Below are 22,195 nucleotides of genomic sequence, written 5' to 3'. Positions count from 1 at the left end.
ACGGGAACCCAAAAGGGGAAGATATGAGGAAGAGATGACAAATCTAGGAGCTAATTATATAAGCAAATCCAGAGAAACAAAAATAGATTAAGTAGTTGCCCAAACCAGGGGAAAAAAAGGAAATTACTGGGGATGGGTACAAAGTTTATTTTTATGATGATAAAAATGTTCTAAAATTATAGGGCTCTGGAGATGGCTGCACCCTGAAGTGTCGTTGTGAAGCGTGGAGACCAGAGCTCCTCCTCAAGCTCTTAAGTAAAGCAGAGGCGTGCGGAGTGCGGCACCCGGCCACCCCACCACTGTGGAGGTGCAGGGAAATATCTGAAGCTTGCTGGGAGCCAGGCAGGCTAGCTAAAGCAGCAAGCCTACTGCAAAATTTAGTCAGAGATGTCCAAACAGCTCCTAAGCTTTCTAAGACCAGGAACAGCCTGGTCAGAGGACCCTGCCGGCCAGTCTTCAGGTGTATGGGCTAAGTGCTCAGGACTCTTCCTTAGGCAGTGGGCTCTGACAGCATTGATGCTATGAGTCTGGAATCCCTAAAGGGTTTTTTTGGATTTGTTTTTGAGAAGGGCCACAACACATCCCCTTAGTCAGGCTGCAGGTGTGGGTGGATTTGCTGGTATGGGATCAGTCACCCTTCCTGAAAATGGGGGTAAGGGGAGGACCCTTGCAAAGAGGATCAGTGCAGTTGGCATAAGAAGTGTGGCTATCTGCCAGACAAGGACCCAGGTACACACAGCAGGAATGGGTGGTATCTTTGTTATTCTGCTAATTCTGTGATATAAAACATCATAATCAAAGCAACTTATCAAAGAAAGCATTTAATTCAGGGCTTATGGTGGAGAGCTAAGAGCTTACATCTCGATCCACAAATAGGAAACAAGTTAGAAAAGACCAGGAATGGCATGGGTCCTTTGAAACCTTGAAGGAAAGCCCCAGTGATTAACCTCCATTAGGGCCACCCCTCCTTATCCTTCCCAAACAGATCCACCAACTATGGACCAGGTATTTAAACATAAAAGATCATGAGAATCATTCTCATTCAAACTCTCACAGGCAGAATTGAAGTCTAGCTTTCTTGCTAGGGTAGGGATGGGGCAAGCATGCTTTGGCAGGGGTAAAGGGGTTATGAGCTTTAGTTAGGATTCCTAACCTGAAAAGGGTGTGCAGAAAGAGGAACAGAAAGGCAGACCAGACATGTGTTTCTTAGGCAAGTGGCAGAGGTCATGTGGATTTAGTGCAGAATTCTACTAGATCTTCAATGAAGAACTAACACTATTACCTCTCAAGCTATTCCACAAAATAGAAAAGGAAGAAATACTTACAAATTCCTCTTACAAAGCCAGTATTACTCTGATAACCATAATCAAATAAACAAACAAAAAAGAAAATTGCAGGCCAATTATTTTTAATGACCACAGACATAAAAATCCTCAAATACTTGGAAGCAGAATTTAAGAACACATCAAAAAGATTATCACAATCAAGTCAGCTTCATCTCAGAGATGCATAGATGGTAGATGATTCAACACATGGAAATCAACAAAAACAACCCACCACATAAACAGGATTAAAATCACATGATTATCTCATTAGTTGTAGAAAAGTCCTTTGACAAAATCTACCATCCTTTTATGATAAAAGTCCTAGAGAGAATAGGGATACAGGGGATGTTTCAACATAATAAAAGCAATATACAAGGAAATAGCCAACATCATCCTAAATGGAGAAAAACTCAAAGCATTTCCAATAAAAATCGGGTCTAAGACAAGGATGCCCACTCTTCCCACTCCTGTTTAACATGGGCTGGAAGAGTCAGACAGGTGAAGGAGACAATGGGATAGTAGTAGGAAAGAAGGAAGCAAAAGTATTTTTATTTGCAGATAGTTTGATTCTGTATGTAAAAGATCATAAAGACTACAACAGAAAATTCCTACAGCTAATAGCCAAATTCTGCAAAGTAGCAAGATATAAAATTAACACAAAAATGTAGTAGCCTTCATATATACAAATGACAAACCTAATGAGAAAGAATTCAAGAAAATGTCACTCACAATTACCTTTGTATGTGTATATTCTAAGAGAGGGTGTATGTGTTTTGTGTGTGTTTTAGAAGAAATCTAATTAAAGACACAAAAGACTTATACAATGAATACAAAGACACTGAAAAAAGTAAAGATGGAAGGACCTCCGATTTTTATGGATTGGCAAGTTTAATATTGTGAAAATGTCTATTCTACCACAATTCTAAAGATTCATCGCAGCCCCAACAAAATTCGAACCTAATTCTTCACAGAAGCTGAAAAAACATTAAATTTCAAACACACACACACACAATGGCCAAAACAATCCTGACCAACAAAAAACCAGAGGCAGTATCACCTTCCAGATGTTGCGCCACTACAGAGTTCTAGCAATGATAACAGCAGGCATAGCAAGTTGCTCACTGATCAATGGATAGATCTGAGTACCCAAATTTAAATCCACACCTCTGTAGTCATCTGAACTTGAAAGACACCAATAATAAACACTAGAGAAAAGACTGCACTTTTTAGCAAACAGTGTTGGACTCCATATAAAAGGAAACTTGATTCTCATCTCTGACCCTTTGCAAGTCTCCAAATGGATCAGTAACCTCAACAGAAAACCTGAAACCCTAACTCTGTAGAAGAGAATGTAGGGAATATTCTTGAACTTCACTGGTATGAGAAAGGACTGGCTTTCTGAACAAGTGAGCATAGTCATTAGAATTAATAGTCAATAAATGAGATCTCATGAAACTAAAAAGACCCTATCACTTAGATAAAGGAGCAGCCTACAGAATGGGGGAAAAAATCTCTACCAGCTACATCTGACAGTTAAAATCTAATATATACAAAGAACTTCAAAACTTAAACAAAAAAAAATCAAATTAAAAAATGAAGCACAGAACTATAGAGTTCTCAAAAGATGAAATACAAATGGATGAGAAATATTTTTACTTTTTAAAAAATTTTTGATATTTTATTTACATTTCAAAAAATTTCTCCTTTCCAGGTCTCTCTTTTGGAAACCCCCATCCCATTCTTCCTTCCTCTGCCTCTATGAGGGTGCTTCCCAACCCACCCACCAACTCCTATCCTCCTGCCCTGGCATTCCCCTATACTGGGTCATTGAACACCCTCAGGCCCAAGGGCCTCTCCTCCCATTGATGTCCAGCAAGGCCATCATCTGCCACATATGCCAACAGTGCCATGGGTCGTTCCATGTGTATTCTTTGGTAGGTAGTCCAGTCCCCGGGAGGTCTGGCCGATTGCTCCCTCCATGGAGCTGCAAACACCCTCAGCTCCTTCAGTCCCTTCTCCAACTCCTCCTTTGGGGACCCCAAGCTCAGTCCAATGTCTGGCTGTGAGCTTCCACTTCTGGTCAGGCTCTGGCAGAGCCTCTCAGGAGACAGCCATATCAGGCTTCTATCAGCAAGCTTCCCAGCATCTGGGTTTGGAGGCTGTGTATGGGATGGATCCCCAGATGGGGCAATCTTTGGATCGCCTTTCCTTCAGTCTCTACTCCACACTTTGTCTCCAAAACACTGACTAATGCTGGCATGGATGTGGAAAGGGGAACTTACTGATGTTAAAAATGCAAACTGGTATTCCCACTATGGAAATTATCATTAGGGTTCCTCAAAAAACAAAAACAGAACTACCATATAAACCAGCAATACCACTCTTAGCTTTAAACCCCAAAACCCTCTATATGCTACTCTAGAGATATCCACAAAAGCCAGAAAATGGAAACAGCTAGATGTCATCAACTGATGAACAGGCACTGAGAATGTGGCACATTAATACAATAAAATATTATTCAGTTATTAAGGAAAAACCCTGTGACACTTGTAATTGAATGAATGCAGGTGAGAACAATCATTGAGTGGGGTGACCCGGAGTCAGAAACAAGCATTGCATGTTCCTCTCATCTCTGCATGCTAGCTTTGAATCCTCAGATATGTGTTTGATTTGGAATACCTCAGAGGTCAGGAATTACTTAGGGCTCATGGTAAAGGCCTTTCAAGGAAGGAGATAGGACATGCAGGCATAAAGGTTTAAGAGGCAGTAACAGCACAGGAAGGCTAAGACTGGGGAGGAGTAGCAGAGAGGAGGGAATATGGGGAGAGACGACCAACACCCACAACCATTTTGTAAAGTCCTATGGAACCCACTACCGTAGAAGGTCCCCCCACAGAGCAGCAATGCCCCACTAGGGACTAAAAATAGAATAAAAGGCTCATTGTCAAGAATGGGTTAATTCTCCCCCCCCCCCTTTTTTTGAGTTGTTGGGCAGCTAAGTTCCATAAGCCCCCAAACATTATAGACTATAGCCACTCACTGCCCTTGGTTACTCTGGAACTTGATGGTAAGACCTTATTGCTGAAAATACTTAATACTTAAGCAATATAACACGGCAAAATCAAGCTGGTATGTACCTGGAAGCTTCATTCCTACTAGCTAGCTTTCATAGTGCACCGAGGTCTTGCTGCACTTTGAAAGCTACTGGGAAAGAAAAAAAAAGTAACTATCAGTTATATCCAGCCATAACCCTGCAGGCTACAATAATGACTTGCTTGGCAAGATATGCCCACAGGTACAATAGCGGTGAAACATCTTGGGAATAACCTACCAATTTCTGATCGGATTTAAGCACTACTCCATAAGATGAAACTTAAACCTGGCACCACTGCTTGGATAATTACTAAACAGTTCATGGGCCTAGGGAAAAATCTACTGTTACATTGCTAAAAGGACACAGTATTAAACCAACTCCTAATGATTTATTGTAATACTGATAGATCAAAGCATCTCTCACCCCTCATCTGAGAAGCTTCTATCTGCAGTGGATAGTAGGTAACATAAAGACCCACACCTTGCCAAGGGACAGAGAACAGACTGAAGAATGCTCAGCCTTTAAGGGGAATATATAGACTACACACATCATATACATGCATCTACTGCTAAGAGATCATTGTGGAGACAGGTCAGAAAGGCTGCAGTTGATGACAATAAGGAAACCATGTTTTCTGGACGCAGCAGGGCAGGTGCACATGTGAACTCAGTGCTTGAGAAAGCATGTACAAAACCTGTGCGAGCCCGAGCCAGACCAAATCCTAGCACAGAGAGGGGAGTTGGCACAGAATCTGAGCGTTAGCTTTTGAGAGAGGGAAAGACAAGTTTTCTTTAAAAGTGTAGCCCTAGTAAGTCAACAACACTCAGCAGAATATTACACATCTATGAGTATCTGGGCAGCAAAAATGGTCTTAAAAGGTTTAAGAGGGAAAAAGAGGGTACAAATCTGTGTGCATAGAGAATTAGGGATAGATCTGGGAAGAGTTGTGGGAGGGGTGAATATGACCATCACTGCATGAAACTCTAAAAGAACTGTTTTGAAGTTAAAAAAAGAAAGTTATACACAGAAATACTACTGGGTCTCACTATTTTGTTTCTGGGTATGCAAAAACAATGTGAAAGCAATAAAGAGATATTTGTACACCTATATCCATAATAATACTTTTCACAATAATCAAAGGTGAAAACAATCCAATTCCCAATAACAAATGAGCAAATAAAGAAAATGTGAATGTACAAATAATGAAAGAGTTTATTCTTTAAAAGGAAGAAAATAGATCCCTAAGCTTAGGTAGCAACACCATCTCTTTTCTGGCCTGACAAATGTCCACACCTCCTCCAGGAGCCTACGGCAAGCCAGCAAACCCCTGTTCCTCAGTGAGCACATGAGAACAGAATCTAGGGATAAAATGTGCAAACATGACGGAGAAATGCCACAGAACTTGGGAGGGTGTGCTTGTCGGGCACTGAAGACATGTTCTATAGAAAGAGGGCAATGCAGCACCTGCCAAGGAGGAATATGCAGTACAACTCACTTGGCACCACATCGTGGGCGTGATCTTTGTTATGTGACACAAATGGAACACTTCATCTGCTTCTTCCCGAGTCAAGAGACTATGATTCTGTTCAAAGTTCATTAGAAGAAAGGACTGTGCACTCAGTGATCTATCCAAAAATAAGAACTGCAGCCTAAATTCTAAATACTATAGATTGAACTCTTCAGCCTTGCTAAACAACAGTCCACTCTGAATCTTAAATGTCTTGAAGAAGGCATCCTCTATTACTAGTTGGTGGTTATGAACTAATAAACCAGTGTATGTCTCTATCTCTTTTCTATTCCATACTTCTGTACCTGTTTTCCCCCTTCTTTAAAAAATTATGTTAAAGATATATTTTTAAAAAGTATTAAAGCATGAGTGTTGCTAACATAATACATGCTACATGTATCATTTAGACATTTGTTATTTTGCTCATCATTTATTTTATTTACAATAATATTCTTAAGTACCAAGAGTATTCAAACTTACAGAAAGATAAACAGGAAGGTAGTTGTTAGGGGCTAAAGGCAGGTGGATGGAGAAGCTATTATTTAGTGGGTATAGTACTTCTCTTCTGAATAAGAGTTATGGAGATGGATAATGGTGATAGCTACACAGCCATGGGGATGTCCTTAATGTCAACACATTATACCTTCCAAATGGTCAACACGGCAAATTTTAATTTATTATTTTACTTCAATTATTAATACTAAAATATAGGCTATCAGTTCACTCATTACTATGTAATACTAGAACAAAGTCTGAATATACATACTGTTTTAAAAAGACATGCTTCAGTCTCAATGTTTATACCTATGCTAGTGACAGATGTTAAGTAGACAGGTAATGAAAAAAATTAGAAGCTTTAAATATTGATGTCTGAAAAACTCAAGGAAAGAAAAAAAAAATCAAAGGGGCTCCAAGATATGAAGGTATACAAATGGTCTTTCGTATTTTTTACACCCCAGCCCCTAGTATTATCTTCAGCATTTCAAGAATATAGTATACATAAAATATGGATGAATGTGAGCTGTGCATGCTGGTGCACCAGCCCCACATCTATACTCAAAGAATGCTAGCAATGTGTCATTGCCGTTGTATAATAAGCATAACAATGAGGCTTTTGAGGAAACTAGATTTTTTAGAAGAATATTTATTTTCAAGTAAGTTAAAAATAGACAAGAAAATCTCTTCAATTTAGACTGAGAAACAAACTGATAATAAAGACTTAAGTATTATGTTTTCCAGATAAATTCTGCTAAGAAATTTGATCATTTGTTTTCCTTTTGATTTAGATTCAGAGACCAAATGAGAGCTATAAGGCTCAGTACTTGAGTGCTTATCTGACAGACAGGCTCTAGGTTGACTCCTGGAAGAGGGTTAAGGACTGAATAAAGGGCACACAACTGATACTATGAACAACCAAACTATTTTTTCAGTTTAATGTTTAGACAACGAGGTCCTTAAATAGCGAGAATTTCACCATAAAGACATTCAACCCAACAGGTCTAAGTTTATTTTTGTTCTTAAAAGGCTACTGACATGCAGTTCTTATGAAAGTAGATGTACCTGACCTTATTAGAAAAATGACAAATGTTTACTGAATCATTCCACAAAAATACAAGGTGGAAGGTTACTATAGATGTACTCTATATGTGCTAAAACCACAGTAGTTACAGAAATCGAACTCTTGTGAAGATTAAACAGGAAAGCAGTTTAATCTCACTGAAAATAACACAAATTCAGTTGTTACAGTCCAACTAGTTTAGCAATTGGCTGACAGTTACACTGAAGAACAGCCACCTTAGGTACCACAGAACAAAGGAAGATTAAAGGGAGCTCCAAGGCACACAGTTCATAAAAACAGGAACAGAAGGTAATGATCACAACAACAAACAACCACATCGATGACAGATAAATGAGGCCCAACTGCACATCAAGGTGCAGGTACAAGACACTGAAGAAAACTGTTCTGCTGATAAGGCATCAAGAGAAAATTAACAGAATTGAAGAGAAACTTGAAGGGGAAAAGCCAGAGGAAACTAGAGTAATATATCATCTGCAATTTATAACAGGTTACAGAAACCAAAGTAAAAATTATTTATTCAAATCGAGAGAGAGACAGAGACAGAGACAGACAGACAGACAGACAGACAGACACACACACACACACACACACACACACAAAGAGAGAGAGAGATCCTTCTAAATGAGTTTTAATACTTCAAGCAACCGAAGCACCACAAATCTGTCCCTCAGACAATCAATTGTTGAAATGCTTCTTGAAATGCTACTTGTTTTTAATGAAACTTCATTAATGAGAAAAATATTTTCTTAAAAGAAAGAAATTCTTAACTGTTGTTGCTTTTTTGTTTTATTCCTCAACTTTATAGAAAAATACACAGCCAAGACCTAAATTTTTAAATTGTATTTTTTTCTTCCCATTGAGACAGGGTCTTACTATGAAGCCCTGACTGGTCTGAAACTCAATGATCCTCCTGCCTCTGTATCTCAAGAACTTGGATTAAAGGGATGTGCCACCATGCTTAAGATTCTAGTTTATATTTTCATAAAATTTCTACAATTATCACTATGCTATATAGATATGGATCCATTAGTTGGAAAAGTATGTTACTCAGTTTGGGGATAACTTATTAATACATTATGATGTAAAGTCTTTACAAATATAAATATGTAGTGTGCACTGGCTATGTGGTGGTGGTGGGAAATCAACAGAACTAGTAAATCTCATAATGAGGCAATGCAATATAACCCAATACCCAGGGGCCCGCACTCAGCCGCAGCAAATAAAATGCAACTAGTTTCCATTTCCAAATCTATAAAATAGAACCGAAATCTCAATTTCTTAAAGAAATTAATTTTTTTCACAATTAATTGTGTTAATAAGAAGCACAGAAGCTGGGCAGGCAGTGACAAAGACAGGTGGATCTCTGTGAATTTGAGGTTTGCCTGTCTATAGAGTAAGTTCCAGGACAGCCAGGGCTACACAGAGAGGTCCTGTTCCTAACTCTCCTGCCCCTACCACAAAAGCATGGAAAATAGTACTGAAATATTAAGTGCTATAGAAAGGAATAAGTAAATATTAAAAATAAAAATGGCTTATTCAGAACAAACTAACCCTTCCCATTGTGTATTTTATATTTTAGTATAAGGATTATATCCTTCAATTAAGAAGCAGAGATTATTTCATAAAATCATTCAGTGGTTCAATTCGGGTAGAGATATGTACTGAGGCACACTGAATGTCTAGAGACTGACAGTAACTCCTGGGCAGGGTGACAAAACACTTGTAATCCCATAGGGCTACAGAGCAAGACCTTGTCTGAAAAGGAGGGAGTGGTAGCTTACAGGGCAAGAAAACATGGCAAATAGGAACAACAAACCAAGAAGTTAATTAATTTAATTAATTTCTATTTTCAGAAAATCAGTATAAAAATGGACTTCCTGAGTTCTTCTGAGTTTAAACAGGGTGATCTGCTAATGGCAAATTCTGATAAAAGAACGTAAAGTGTATAAGTTTACCCTAAAAGCTTTACCTCTGTAAACACATAACCTTAAGGCAGTGATGTATATAATACCAAACTCCAGTCCAGACAGAGATCAGTGCATCATCAAAGGTCCTGAGATGCTAAGTTAGACAGAAATAATCATTCATTCATTCATTCATTCATTCATTCATTCAATGTATACTTACTCAACCAAGTTATCTGACTTGGCATGTAAATGCAAATGCCCATATACAGTATCAGATTAAAGGGGAACTCAAAGAGATTTCCAGAAGGCTAGTTTATAGGCTCCTCGCCTTCTAGTACAGTTGTCTCCAGTATCCCACACCATCACCCTTAGAAGTTCTAACATGGAGGCTGGGGAGATATAAGATTACAAAGCTATACTTCTATGATAGAACATAATACTTCAATTATTTTTACTAGAAAACAGTATATTCTTATTGTGCACACCCACTTAGAGATTTTAATTTATCCCTGCTATATATATATATATATATATATATATATATATATATATATATATATATATATATGTTTTATTAAAATCAGTAGACTGGAGATAAACTTACTGGAGGAGTATGTGCATAGCACGTATAGGCATCATGTTTGACCCCTGCATATACATACATACACACATTGACTGACTTTAGTTGGTTGTCTGTCTCTTGTCTTAGTCAAGGTTTCTATTGCTATGACAAAGCACCATGACCAAAAAGCAAGTGTAGATTTGTCTTACACTTCCAGATCTATACACAGTACTTCACTAGAGGAAGTTAGGACAGGAACTCAAGCAGGGCTGGATCTTGGAGACAAGAGCTGATGCAGACAGAGGCCATGGAGGGATGCTGCTTACTGGCTTGCTTCCCCAGCCTGCTTCCACAGTCTTAAAGAACCCAAAAATATCAGCCAAGGGATGGCACCACCTACAATAGGAGTAGGGGTGTGGGTGGGGTCCTCCTGCATTGATCACCAATTGAAAATGCTTTATAGCTGGATCTCATGGAGGCATTTCCTCAACTGAAGCTCCTTCTTCTCTGATGATTCTAGTTTGTGTCAAGTTGACACACAAAACCAGCCAATACAAAAATCAGTAAATCAAATATTCTCTAACCATTATTTAGCATGACTCAAAATGGATATCAACTTTCTTTGATCACACACTTTGTTTTCTATACTTATATTTATACTGATCCCTCATATCAATTAAAATCTAACACCAAAATACAGTTAAACCTAAACTATAAATATATGCAAACATCAGGGAGAGGTGCCATACCCCTTTAATTTCAGCACTCCAAAACCAGAGGTGAGCAGATCTCTGTGAATCAGAAGCCAGCCCGGTCACATAGTGAGTTCCAGGCCAGCCAGAGCTACAATGAGATCTGTCTTTAAGGAAAAAAAAAAAAAAAAAAAAAAAAAAAACATAGAAAAGAATTTTAAAAGGAGGGGGAGATAATGGGAGGTGGGCACAGGATGCCTTGGTATCAGAGATGTTTTAAAGCGTTCAGTCTTACGATGTATTTAAACTGAAGAGGGGCATGATGATACATGACTATTTCATCCTGGGAGGCTAAGACAGGAATCAGTGTGGTGAGAAGCCAAACTAGCTAAGTATCAAGACACTGTACCCAGTCCCCTCTGAGAAAAAGGTGAAATATTTAATAACCTAAATACAATAATTATAAAGGAACAGAGTACCTCACCAAGCAGCATTATTCTCCTCTTATACATGAAATCAACCTCTATAACAACAAAAACAGGAGGAGCTAGCTAAGAGAAAATACACAAGACAAGCTCTTCCCTTTGAACAACAAAAAACCCACTATAAACAGCACCTGACATCTCCATCATTTATCAGTCATTCATCCAAAGCAGCAAATCTCCACAGAGCAAGAGGGAAGGAGTACACGGCTTCAAATTAAACATGCCTCCTCCCAAGTCTTCTCCCAAATACCTCACCATTAACCCATAGCCCAGCCACTGAGAGCCTGTTAGGATGGAGATGTGCCAGACTCCTTTAAAGAGGCAAATCCTCAGAATACAGGACAAGTCCCATTTTTCCCTATAAAACTGGATTTTTTTCATAAATAACTGGAGTTCCAGCCACCCTGTTGCAATGCAGCTCAACAGCCCTCCTCCCTTTCAAGTAAGTGAAGCAATAGTTACCAGTCTTAGACAGTAGCAAAGAAGCCTGCAACCTAATAAGATGAGCCAGTGCTGCGACTCTAGCAAAATTGAATCTGTCACAGCCCTCTTAGAGCTGGGAGTTACCCTGGGGAATTAAGATATACTAAGTGGTCTAAGTTTTATCTTATAAATTATCAATTTTTTGTTTTGCAATTTGTACTAGCATCTTTTCCAAGTATACCACTACTTTGCTTAGAGTTCTAAATTACCAAAGTTGTACATAGTCACTGAAAATTATACCACAAAAACGTCTAAAGTAAAAATAGTCTCCTTCCCTTACAGCTTACCTGTTCCCAGTCCACAAGAGCAACAACTGGAAACACTTGGAATTGTACAGCTCTTCAGGATAGATACAAATGTTACAAACTTCTACCTAATCATACATACAAATTCAAGCAAGGAGTAAGATCTACATTCTGCAACATGCTTTTTTTGTTTTGTTTTGTTTTGTTTTATTTTGGTTTGGTTTTTTTTGTTTTGTTTTGTTTTGTTTTGTTTTTTTTTCCCCAAGACAGGGTTTCTCTGTGTAGTCCTGGCTGTCCTGGAACTCACTTTGTAGACCAGGCTGGCCTCAAACTCAGAAATCAGCCTGCCTCTGCCTCCCAGAGTGCTAGGATTACAGGAATGCCACCATGCCTGGCTTTGCCACATGCTTTTTAATATAAAGTCTTCTAAGTTTAAGTAAGCTGGTATATCTGGTTGCTGGTATAACTGGATACATACAATAATACTTTTCATCATTCATATGTTGGTAGATATTTCTAGAATGGAATCCTATTTTTCAGCAATGATAATTTTGTGCATGTATATTTATGCGCTTCCTACAAAACAATTTAGAAACTAAAATGCTGGACTAAAAGAGGTACCCTGTCAAATGCCCTGTCTTCTTGAAAGAAAGAAAAAAGGTGATTAACTTTTTTCCTGAGGACCCAAGCATTCTTATGCGTTTCATTTTGTTGGTGGTGTGCTGTAACACAGTGGTAATATTCTTGGGGCCTCAGAGATAGTTAGCTCTGTTTGTTCCTAAAATGATGTAGCTCCTTTGTGTTTTTAATAATTTATCATTTGTCATTTATGTATGTCTTCAATTCACTTGTATTAGAAACTCAAAGCTATACATTTTTATTTATTAGAATTCAGAACAAGTTCAAAATTAGATGAGAGGGCTGGAGAGACTGCTCAGTGATTAAGAGCACTGGCTCCTCTTCAAACGACTTGGTTCAACTCCCAGATTCAACATGGCAGTTGACAACTGTCTGCATTCCCAATTCCAGGAGAGCTAATGCCCTTTTCTGGCTTTCCTGGGCATTGGGCATACACAATAGTATGAGATAGAAATGTAGGCAAAATACTCATAAACATAATAAAATAAATACATTTTTAACAAGAAGGCAAACATTTTTAATTTGCACGAGTAAACTCTTCATGTTAACCCCTCAGAGGTCCTTCATGTTTAAGATTCCCATATAATTTTTGAACAGTTAAGTGTCATTACTGTTACTAGTAAAATATTGATAAGCTCCCTATTTGTATTCTTATATGAAAAGTACCTTAAGAAAAACCAGAAGAGAACAAATCAGGAGACTGGTATAATATCAGTTTCCATAAATATCACAGTAGTTAAAATATAAGTTTTGCATATCATCCACTCTTTATACTAGACTAGTTCTTTGTCTTCCTACATCCAGTGAGTTGACTACAAGGACATAATTGACTTACCACTATTTCCTCTTCTTTCTGATCTACTGCTGCTAGCCAGCTTCTACCATTACCTAGAAGTCAATCCAGTATTATCATTTCAAAAAATTACACAAAATAAGCATACAACCTAATCGGAGTCATAAATCACAAAAGGAAATCTTATTAGAATATCTACAAAAAGGTGGGAATGTGGTGGTAAAAGCCTTTAATCCCAGCACCTGCAAAGCAGAGGCAGGCAGATATCTGTGAGTTTGAGGCCAGGCAGAGCTACAAAGTGAGATTGTGTCTTGAAAAAAAACTAAAACAAACTAAAGGTGGTAGAGCAACATCTCCCCTTCTCCTTCCTCCACCCTTCCACTCCCATCTCTCCCTTCTCCCCCGTCTCAAAGGTACAACAGAGAAGAGAGTTGGTCTCGGATGCAGAGTGGGAAGATGAAGAGTCTGAGGGGACAGAGTAGAAAGGAGGTTGCTGAAAAGAGGCACACACAAAGAAACAAGGAGTAGTTCATTTCGTCCTGAATGAAATGTGCCTGGACTTTTCAACCACACATGTCTGATTCATGTTGGGACCTTGTCTTCTGCAACCTGACGCACCCAAACTCCTAGATAAAACTTCACAGGCTGCTCTTCAAACTTCAAGCATTATTTTTATCAAGTTCCTTGATAAACTGTCATGAATTTCAATGATAATTTTTTCTATTTCAACAAAAGCTTAAGATTAATTCCATCAAATTTAAGACTTAAAAACTCCCCTTCAAATATTTTGGTAATAAATATTTTAATATATATAGAAAGAAGCTTAGTTCAGCACAAACTCTACTTTGAAGACTTGGAAATTCCCAAGTTCAGTACATTAGGAAGAATTCTAAAACAAATTATCAGTGAATAGTAAAAGTATAATAATATTCTGAATTACTCCTCAGACCTTGTGTGTTTAGCCGTTAAACCACTTTCTTTCAAGGCTTGCAGGCAGAAGGTGGAAAGGGGCTGAAGTCAGCAGGCTCTAGCTGCTTAGGTGGGCTCCCCTTTGCACTGAGATGTAAGGATTTTAAGTGTCTTTGTACAAAGTGACTTAAGATATAGCTAGTCAATACTACCCACGAGGCAATAGTTTACCTAACTTAACTATCAATCCTCTAATTCAACCACTAGGGATAAAGAGCCCAAGGTTTAACCCATACAATACTATTTGTTTTTAATATTAAGCTGTTTAAATGTGTAACTTCATTTCTAAGAAGTGAGAAATAAATCAACTTACCTCAACTGTTTCGCATAGTTCTGTTCAATTTCAATTCTCTCTTTAACAAACTTGGCATATCTTTCCAAGAAGTCAATTCCCCATTGGGTATGCTTATCTAAGCTGTCGAACTGATCCTAGAAAAGGAAAGCAAAAACAGGCTGAACAAGCTTGAAATTGTTGCCACAGATATTTTCAGCAGTCTCTGATATTTGTACAGAAGCAGTTAAGTATAAAGTACAGACGGAAGAGTCCTGGTCCCTCCCACCTTTCCTAACCCGGGACAAATGTGGAGGGCCACCACTGGTGTGCAACTGTGGCTCTTCCCTGGGTGATCCTTTCCAGCTTTTGTTCTTGCCAAGTCTCTACAACCACGTAAGCCAATTATTTGTAAGAAATCTCTCTAGAGTGGTTATGACTCCCTACAACCCTGTGCACAGAGCACTAGCACACCAGACTCAAACAGAGAAGCAGCAGATCTCCAAGACTGTAGAATGGCCCACACACTCTGGGTCAAGAACTGGAAGGAGGAAGCAGAGGAAACAACTGTAAAGACAGACTCAGGAAGCCAAAGAAATGGAGCAGCCAAAGAATGGAAAGGGAGGTTGTCCTTTGGGAGGAGAAAGCCATCAGGCTATAGGAAACAACAAACCAGCTCACTCACCATTTGCTCCTAACTGTGTGGGCCACAGAACAAGAAGGATGATAAGGAGAATGTATTCATGGCGGTGTGCTGAGGAACTTGCCTAACATTCTTACAAGGGAGCTCCCGAACACCAACACAGCAGCTCTTGGCTGCTCTCACGCTCCATGAGCTCAGGAAAGGGAGTTTCTACTCTTTTCCTTTTCACTGGATTCTTCTGTGGTCCACGTACTGTCACTGTCGAGGGAGTCTTGTGTTCCTAGTTCCTAGCTGCCCACAACCTTTGCTCACAGTCTAAGTTCTGTTGATAAAGAATTTTACCCACCATCATAGGAAAAGGTAAAGCTAATAAAGCAAGTAAAAAACCAAAATTAAATCTCTTTGTACATGTATGTATGTATGTATGTATGTATGTATCCTGCTGATTCTGTTTCTCTGGAGAACACTGAGAAAAAAACTCTACTCACTTTAAAACAAACAGAATGTGGGGCTCAGCAGTTAAAAGCACTGGCTGCTCTTCCAGAGGACCCAGATTCAATCCCCAGCATCCACATGACAGCTCACAACTGTAACTCCTCTTCTAGAGGATCTTATACCTTCACACAGGCATGCATGCAGTCAAATCACCTATGCACATAAAATTTTAAAAGCACAAAAACAAAACTTAGCAATCATTGTTCTGGCTTCAGCTCCCTCTACCTACTACGTCTCAACAGACCAAACCAAAATATATTGCTCATGCTGAAGTTCCCAGCTACAGGGGAAGAAGGAGAAACAGGCAGACAGTAATAACCAAGTCCCTAAGCAGGCCAGGTCTAAGCTGTACTTAAGTTGCTTTAGTGACTTCCACAGGAAAATAACATTTAAACACTCAAACTGCCTTTTGCTCTATTCTGCTATCTCAGCCCTTCTGTCTGTAGGACAAGCATACTCCTTGTATTTTATGCAATGAAGTGTTGCCCAAATATAGACCTGTAAATCAGATCAATTATAATCTTTAACTTTTTAGTCTTTTGACATATTTGCTTGTAATAAATAAATAACAGTATTTGTAGAAGACATAGGTTAAGTAATAGATATATTTCCAAACACTCATTTCAAAATATTTTCTCCATAATTCATATTTCTTTTAAAAGGCAACTAATCACTAACCATTAAAACATCTCTTTATCTTTTGAAGATACACTTCTCAAAATTACATATTATGAACATATAACTGACAACCACTTATTTTAAAAGGGTAACAACTTTAAAACATCCAAGAGATAAACTGAATTTATGAGAGACAGATTTACAAGGGTCCTTCCCAATTCCTACTAGGAGCACTGAAAAACAGCTTGACTTCCATATACTATGAAAATACTATTTTTGTGAGGTTAACTATAACAACATGCCTAAATGCTCTATGGACTTCTCTCATTCATTTTCTCCTTACCTATAAATAACTAAGTGAATAAATTTCAATTTTTATTTCAACTTCCTTTTTAAATTTCCATTCAAAGCACAGGGCTAGTAGCATAATGGAAAAATTCCAGTCAAAACACTGCTTTACTAATAGCTAACATAATTTTTTCACAGAATATTGTTTTTGTTGAAGTCCTTTATTACTGAGAATAAATGTTGAACATCTTTTCTTTAATGGCTCACACACAAAAAAGGTAGTTCTAAATATACTTGCATATTGAAACAGAACCTAACTGACATTTATAATCTGAGAAATACTTCAAATATCTGTACTTTAATCAACCTACACAGTCAACTATATGACAACACTGTTGTACATTTTGTTATTGTTGTTGAAAATCAATCAATCAATCAGTCATCTCAGATCAGCTACTTTGGAGGCAGAGGCAGAAGAACCATTTGGGCCCAGCAATTCTTTAGAGGTGTTTTCTAAGCAGCTTCTACAGTAGTTAGCTTGTTTCCACATTGCTGATATGTGATGTTATAGATACCTGTATCTGTAATACAAGAGCAAGCAAGAAATGCGCATTGGGTCTCTGGCCTCAGTTCTTAGCACAACTTCTAAAACCTTTAGAACTCCTGAGTGACAAGACATGCTTCCTGACCTTTAAACATATAGTCCCCCTTGAACCATACTTGATTTTATGCTAATGAGGTGACCTGGATTGGAGGTCATTTACCAAAGGAATCTGTTAGCACAGGATTGAAACTTTCAACCTCCTTATAAAAGGGGCTAGGGATTGATTACAATAAGCAATAACCAAGGATTTCATCAATGTTGCCTATGTCATGGAACTTTCATAAATAAACCTAAAAAATGTGTTTCGAGAGCTTCTTGCTTGGTGAACACAGCCTTGTGCCACAGGGACCAAAGGTCTTATGTGCTCTGAGCCCTTCTGACCTCATCTTAGGTACTTCTTCACATGGTTGTTTACTGCATGTATCATCAAGCAATAGGAAAGCGTTGCAAGTTCTGTGAGACATCAGAGTGAATTATGAAACCTGAGGAGGTCGTGGAGCACCTGATTTCATCAAACCTTCTGCAGCACTAGAGGCCCAGGACAGCGTCTAAAGTGGGGGCAGTCCTATAGTGGTAAGCCCTTCAACTTATTAGGTCTTTTCTTTATTAAAAACAAAACCTTTTTTTCCTCCAAATATAGTAAGAGGACAAGCATAATGATGGCCATTTCTTACTGTCTGCCTATGCTCTATGTATTAAATTTAACCCAGTATCTCTTCAAATCCAAGACATTGGTGTCAATTCACACGTTACTAGTAGAGCTTTAGACAATACGAATATTTCTAGTGGATCATTTTGTATATTCTTTTCATAAGATTCCTGCCTCTTTTTTTTTTTTTTTTTTTTTGGTTTTTCAAGACAGGGTTTCTCTGTGTAGCCCTGGCTGTCCTGGAACTCACTCCATAGACCAGGCTGGCCTCGAACTCAGAAATCTGCCTGCCTCTGCCTCCTAAGTGCTGGGATTACAGCTGGGCACCACCACGCCCAGCTAAGACTCTTGCCTTAATAATGAGCTATGCTTGTTTGCTCTGCGCTTAGTCATTATCCCCACTGAAATACTACTGGGCTTTCCCAGCTTCACAGAAGAATCGACCAAGACTGAGGCCAGCCTAGGCTAACAAAGTGAATTCAAATCTATCTGGGTACAGATGAGGAGACCATGTCTCAACAAACAAACAAAACTGTTTTAAAAGTATATGTTAATCCTATGACCTTGAATAGTCAGAGACATCCACACTACAGTTTCACTAGCTGGAGTTGCCGGTTCTCTATGGAGGCCTCAGCCTTCCCCTCCGCAGTGTTAACAGGGAACCTGCCAATCCACTTCAAATCTCAGAAGCATCTGCTTTCTCAAAGGTATTTTGAGTTGTATATCATTTAAAAATAACTAAAAAAATAAAAGCTTTAAAACTAAACTAATCAGACTATTGAGAAAACATGGTCAAATTTCACTATTAGTTAAATTTACAAGCCATAAAATCTAAAATATAATTTTCTTTATTAAGGTTTTCCAGTTTGAAAGAGTTCTTATTTTTAATTAGGGGTTTGTGTGCATGTGAGTACAGGTGCCCTGAGAGGCCAGAGCATCAAATCCACCTACAACTAGAGTTACAGACAGTGTGAGCCTCCACACATGTGCTAAGAACAGAACATACTCTTAAGCATTATGACGTCTCTCTAGCCCACATTTATTAAGTTTTACAAAAATGTTATATGTATACAATTTTAATTAGTTTGTTCTTAGAAAGTTACAAATAGCTCAGGTAAGACTCAAATGCACTATGTAGCTGAGAATGATTTTGAATTTCTAATCCTCCTTTTCCACCTTCCAGAGTGCTGAGATTACAGGTGATGTCCCATGCCCAAGTGAATTACATCCAAGGCTTCGTATATGCTAAGCAAGCACCTGCCAACTAAGCTAGATTCCTAGCCATACAATTTTCAATTACTAATGTAAATACTTAGAATTAGCACTGCAGAGTTGGACCTGAAGACTAAAGGAAGATCAAGAGTTCAAGACCAGCTACATAGTGACTTCAAGATCTCCCCAGACTAAATGACAATACCCTATCTCAAAAACACAGATAATCAAAATAGAAGCAAAGGTACTAGACATCTAACATGTAGAAGAATATTAAAGGTGCAGTAATTGAATATATTTTAACTAAGGATTTACTACACTTTTAAAATAAATAGGTCCCCAAAAAGTCAACTTTATAAAAAACAAAACAGCAGTCAGTGGGAAACAGCAGCATGAAGGCAAGAAACATGAGGTTGGTTCTAAGTGAAACAGACTTTGCAGTATAACCACTGAAGCAAGAGTGAGATCAGAGTAAGGCAGAAAGACAGTTGGAGGAGAGTCTGGAGAACCATTCTAACTATTCCATAACCAAATTATAACAGTTTTCTTCTACCTCAAACAGTAAACCTACAAAATGAAAATAAATAGTAAAATATATTTAAAACACAAAGACATTCTTTATTTTTATGTTAAACCATACAATTCACTGAATAGTAATATCTTGATCTTCAAATAGGCATATTAACTGCAATATATCAAGAAATAAACCCTATAATTCTAGCACTTGGGAAGATAGGTCAGCCCCAAGTATATAAGGAATACAGGTCTATAATAGCAAGGCCTGTGGTGAGGGTGGGGGCAGGAGCAGCAATGACATAGAATGGGTCAGACATAAATATCACAAATCAAGTGTTTGGTAAATATGCTCATTTTAAATTCCTTACTCTTGAGGCTGGAGAGATGGCTCAGTGGTTAAGAGAACGAACTAATCTTCCGAAGGTCCTGAGTTCAAATCCCAGCAACCACATGGTGGCTCACAACCATCCATAATGAGACTTGATGCTCTCTTCTGGTGTGTCTGAAGACAGTTACAGTTTATTTACATATAATAATAAATAAGTCTTTAAAAAAATATTCCTTAATGTTACTAGTTATTTTACTTAAATCACCTTTAAGCAGAACCAAAAACACATTGGTTGTTGAAAACTGACTTAAGGATGTTGGAAACTGGATCGCACAATCCTGCCTCAGCATTCCCGGATTTTGGATTATAATCATGCCCTACCAAATCCAGCTCACATGTCAATTTTGCAGAAACTAAGTAGTACCAATTATAAAGTTGGTCTAGTTATTTTAAATCCAATAACATAAATAATAGGAAAAATTATTATTTGTTGCTATGTACGTTTTAATCAAATAATTTAATATATTCATGGGTTTAAAAAACAAATGCTAAAACCAGAAGAAAAGACAAAATAAACTTCATCTGAAACTTTGGCACATGAAAGGCACTTAATTGCTGATTAAATAATCACTCTATTTGCAAAATGCTTTGGAATTTACAAAGTTCTTGCATATATGACTAGATGTCACTTAGAAAGTCTTTACTTACAAATACGGCATTTCACAAATGTGGTCATCAAGTTTCTGAAATTGAAAAATTCACCCTTTATTTTCACACTAAGTCACAATTTTCTTTCTACGACAAGAGATCAATATTTGGTTAAGGTTAAAAACTAGCATTTATTAGTACACGGCGGTTTCAACCTTCTCATTTTATGTAAGGTAACTCTGAGCTTGCAAATACACTCGGTAAAAAGAGAGTAAACGATGGATAAAGCCACTCAGAAAACATCTAGAGTTAGAACTAAGAATACTGGCTAATGAGGGGGCTTAGCAGGTAAAGTGCTTGGCACCAAACCTGACAACCTGAGTCTGATCCCCAGAACCCAAGTGATGGAGTAAAGAACTGACTTCTGGAAGTTCTCTGCCTTCCATAGAAAGACCGTGGCCTCTCATGCCCTCCCATAAACATACATACACCTGTAAATAATTTTTTTTAAAAATTAAGACTATTCCATCATCACAGTGGGCACTTTATCATCACTCCCCCATCTTGCTGTCTTTAGCACTTCTCTCGGTCCACATTACTAGATACCTCTAAATCTTTGCTCCCTATTTTAGTCATTCTCTCTTCCTTTCAAACACATCTGTCCATACCACAGTATCTGTGAAAGAAATCCCATTAGTGTGTACCCTAAATTCACCTTATCTCACATTAAATGCAAGAAAGCTCTTCTACTTCTTTTTGGTACTTCTTTTTAATTTTCTAAAATATCTCAAGTGAATTTACTTCAGAATAAGAGGAAAATATTCTAAGTGCTAGAATCAGCATCAACTTACATGTCCCACTATGCTATGACTCCAATTATGTTTGTTACTCTGATAATCTACTATAACACAGGCTACCTCATAAATATATCTATTTAATCTACATTCATCTAGGTACCTTAAATACAATTCATAATAAAAATACCTATTACAAAATACTGTATTTTTTCCAGAGTTCACTTTTAAATATGCAATTCTTGTTTTTATAATTACTCTGATACAAGCTTGCATCCAAAAAAGTACTCTGGTAAAGAAACAAGGGCCATCACCATTTAAAGAAGACTTTTCTAACTGAAAGCTGAGTAATCACTCCGCTGTCCTAGTTTAGATGTACTTTATGGCTCTATGAGCCTGCCAGAGTTTCCCCAGCACTTCTGAATACCAAACTACTACTAAAGACATTTTAGAAAACCTAACATAACTGACTTCTCCTCTTTAACGCCTATGGACTGCAGAAAGAGTCTCTTTTTGCTTATGTCTCATGGAACTAAGAAAGCAATTATGATTCAGGGCAGTCAATAACATCTACCCACAAAAACAAAAATGAAAAACAAACAAAACAATAATGTACATTTGTATAATAACTTAATTATTTTCATGTTTAAGGTAGAATTAAAAGTTGTGTATCTGGACAACTCAGGCATTTTTAACTTAAAATTTTCAACTCAATTTTAGATTAAGCTCACAGTGACTTCAATATCAACACAAACTATCCCTACCACAATTTCCTTTGTCACTTCTCTTCCTAGCACTTACCAGTCTCAGCCACTCATTCTCATGGTTATCTCCACTGTCATTAACATT

General features: G+C 37.9%; 1 protein-coding gene across 3 annotated transcripts in view; it reads right to left on the bottom strand.

The window, feature by feature from the left end:
• Positions 1–22,195, bottom strand: part of Fnbp1l (formin binding protein 1 like) — an 80,102-nt gene that overhangs the window by 34,869 nt on the left and 23,038 nt on the right. For 2 of the 3 annotated variants that reach the window (XM_052179314.1, XM_052179315.1), the window contains exon 2: positions 14,594–14,709. In XM_052179314.1, coding sequence (XP_052035274.1) covers positions 14,594–14,709 — 116 coding nt within the window. Of the gene's footprint in view, positions 1–13,353; positions 13,384–14,593; positions 14,710–22,195 lie in introns of those variants that run through there. The other variant, XM_052179316.1, reaches the window with a different exon arrangement.

The sequence above is a fragment of the Apodemus sylvaticus genome, chromosome 4, assembly GCF_947179515.1.
Source record: "Apodemus sylvaticus chromosome 4, mApoSyl1.1, whole genome shotgun sequence".
NCBI classification, from domain to species: Eukaryota; Metazoa; Chordata; class Mammalia; order Rodentia; family Muridae; genus Apodemus; species Apodemus sylvaticus.
The sequence above is the reverse complement of the archived record's forward strand: the minus strand, read 5'-3'. Positions and strand labels throughout refer to the sequence as shown.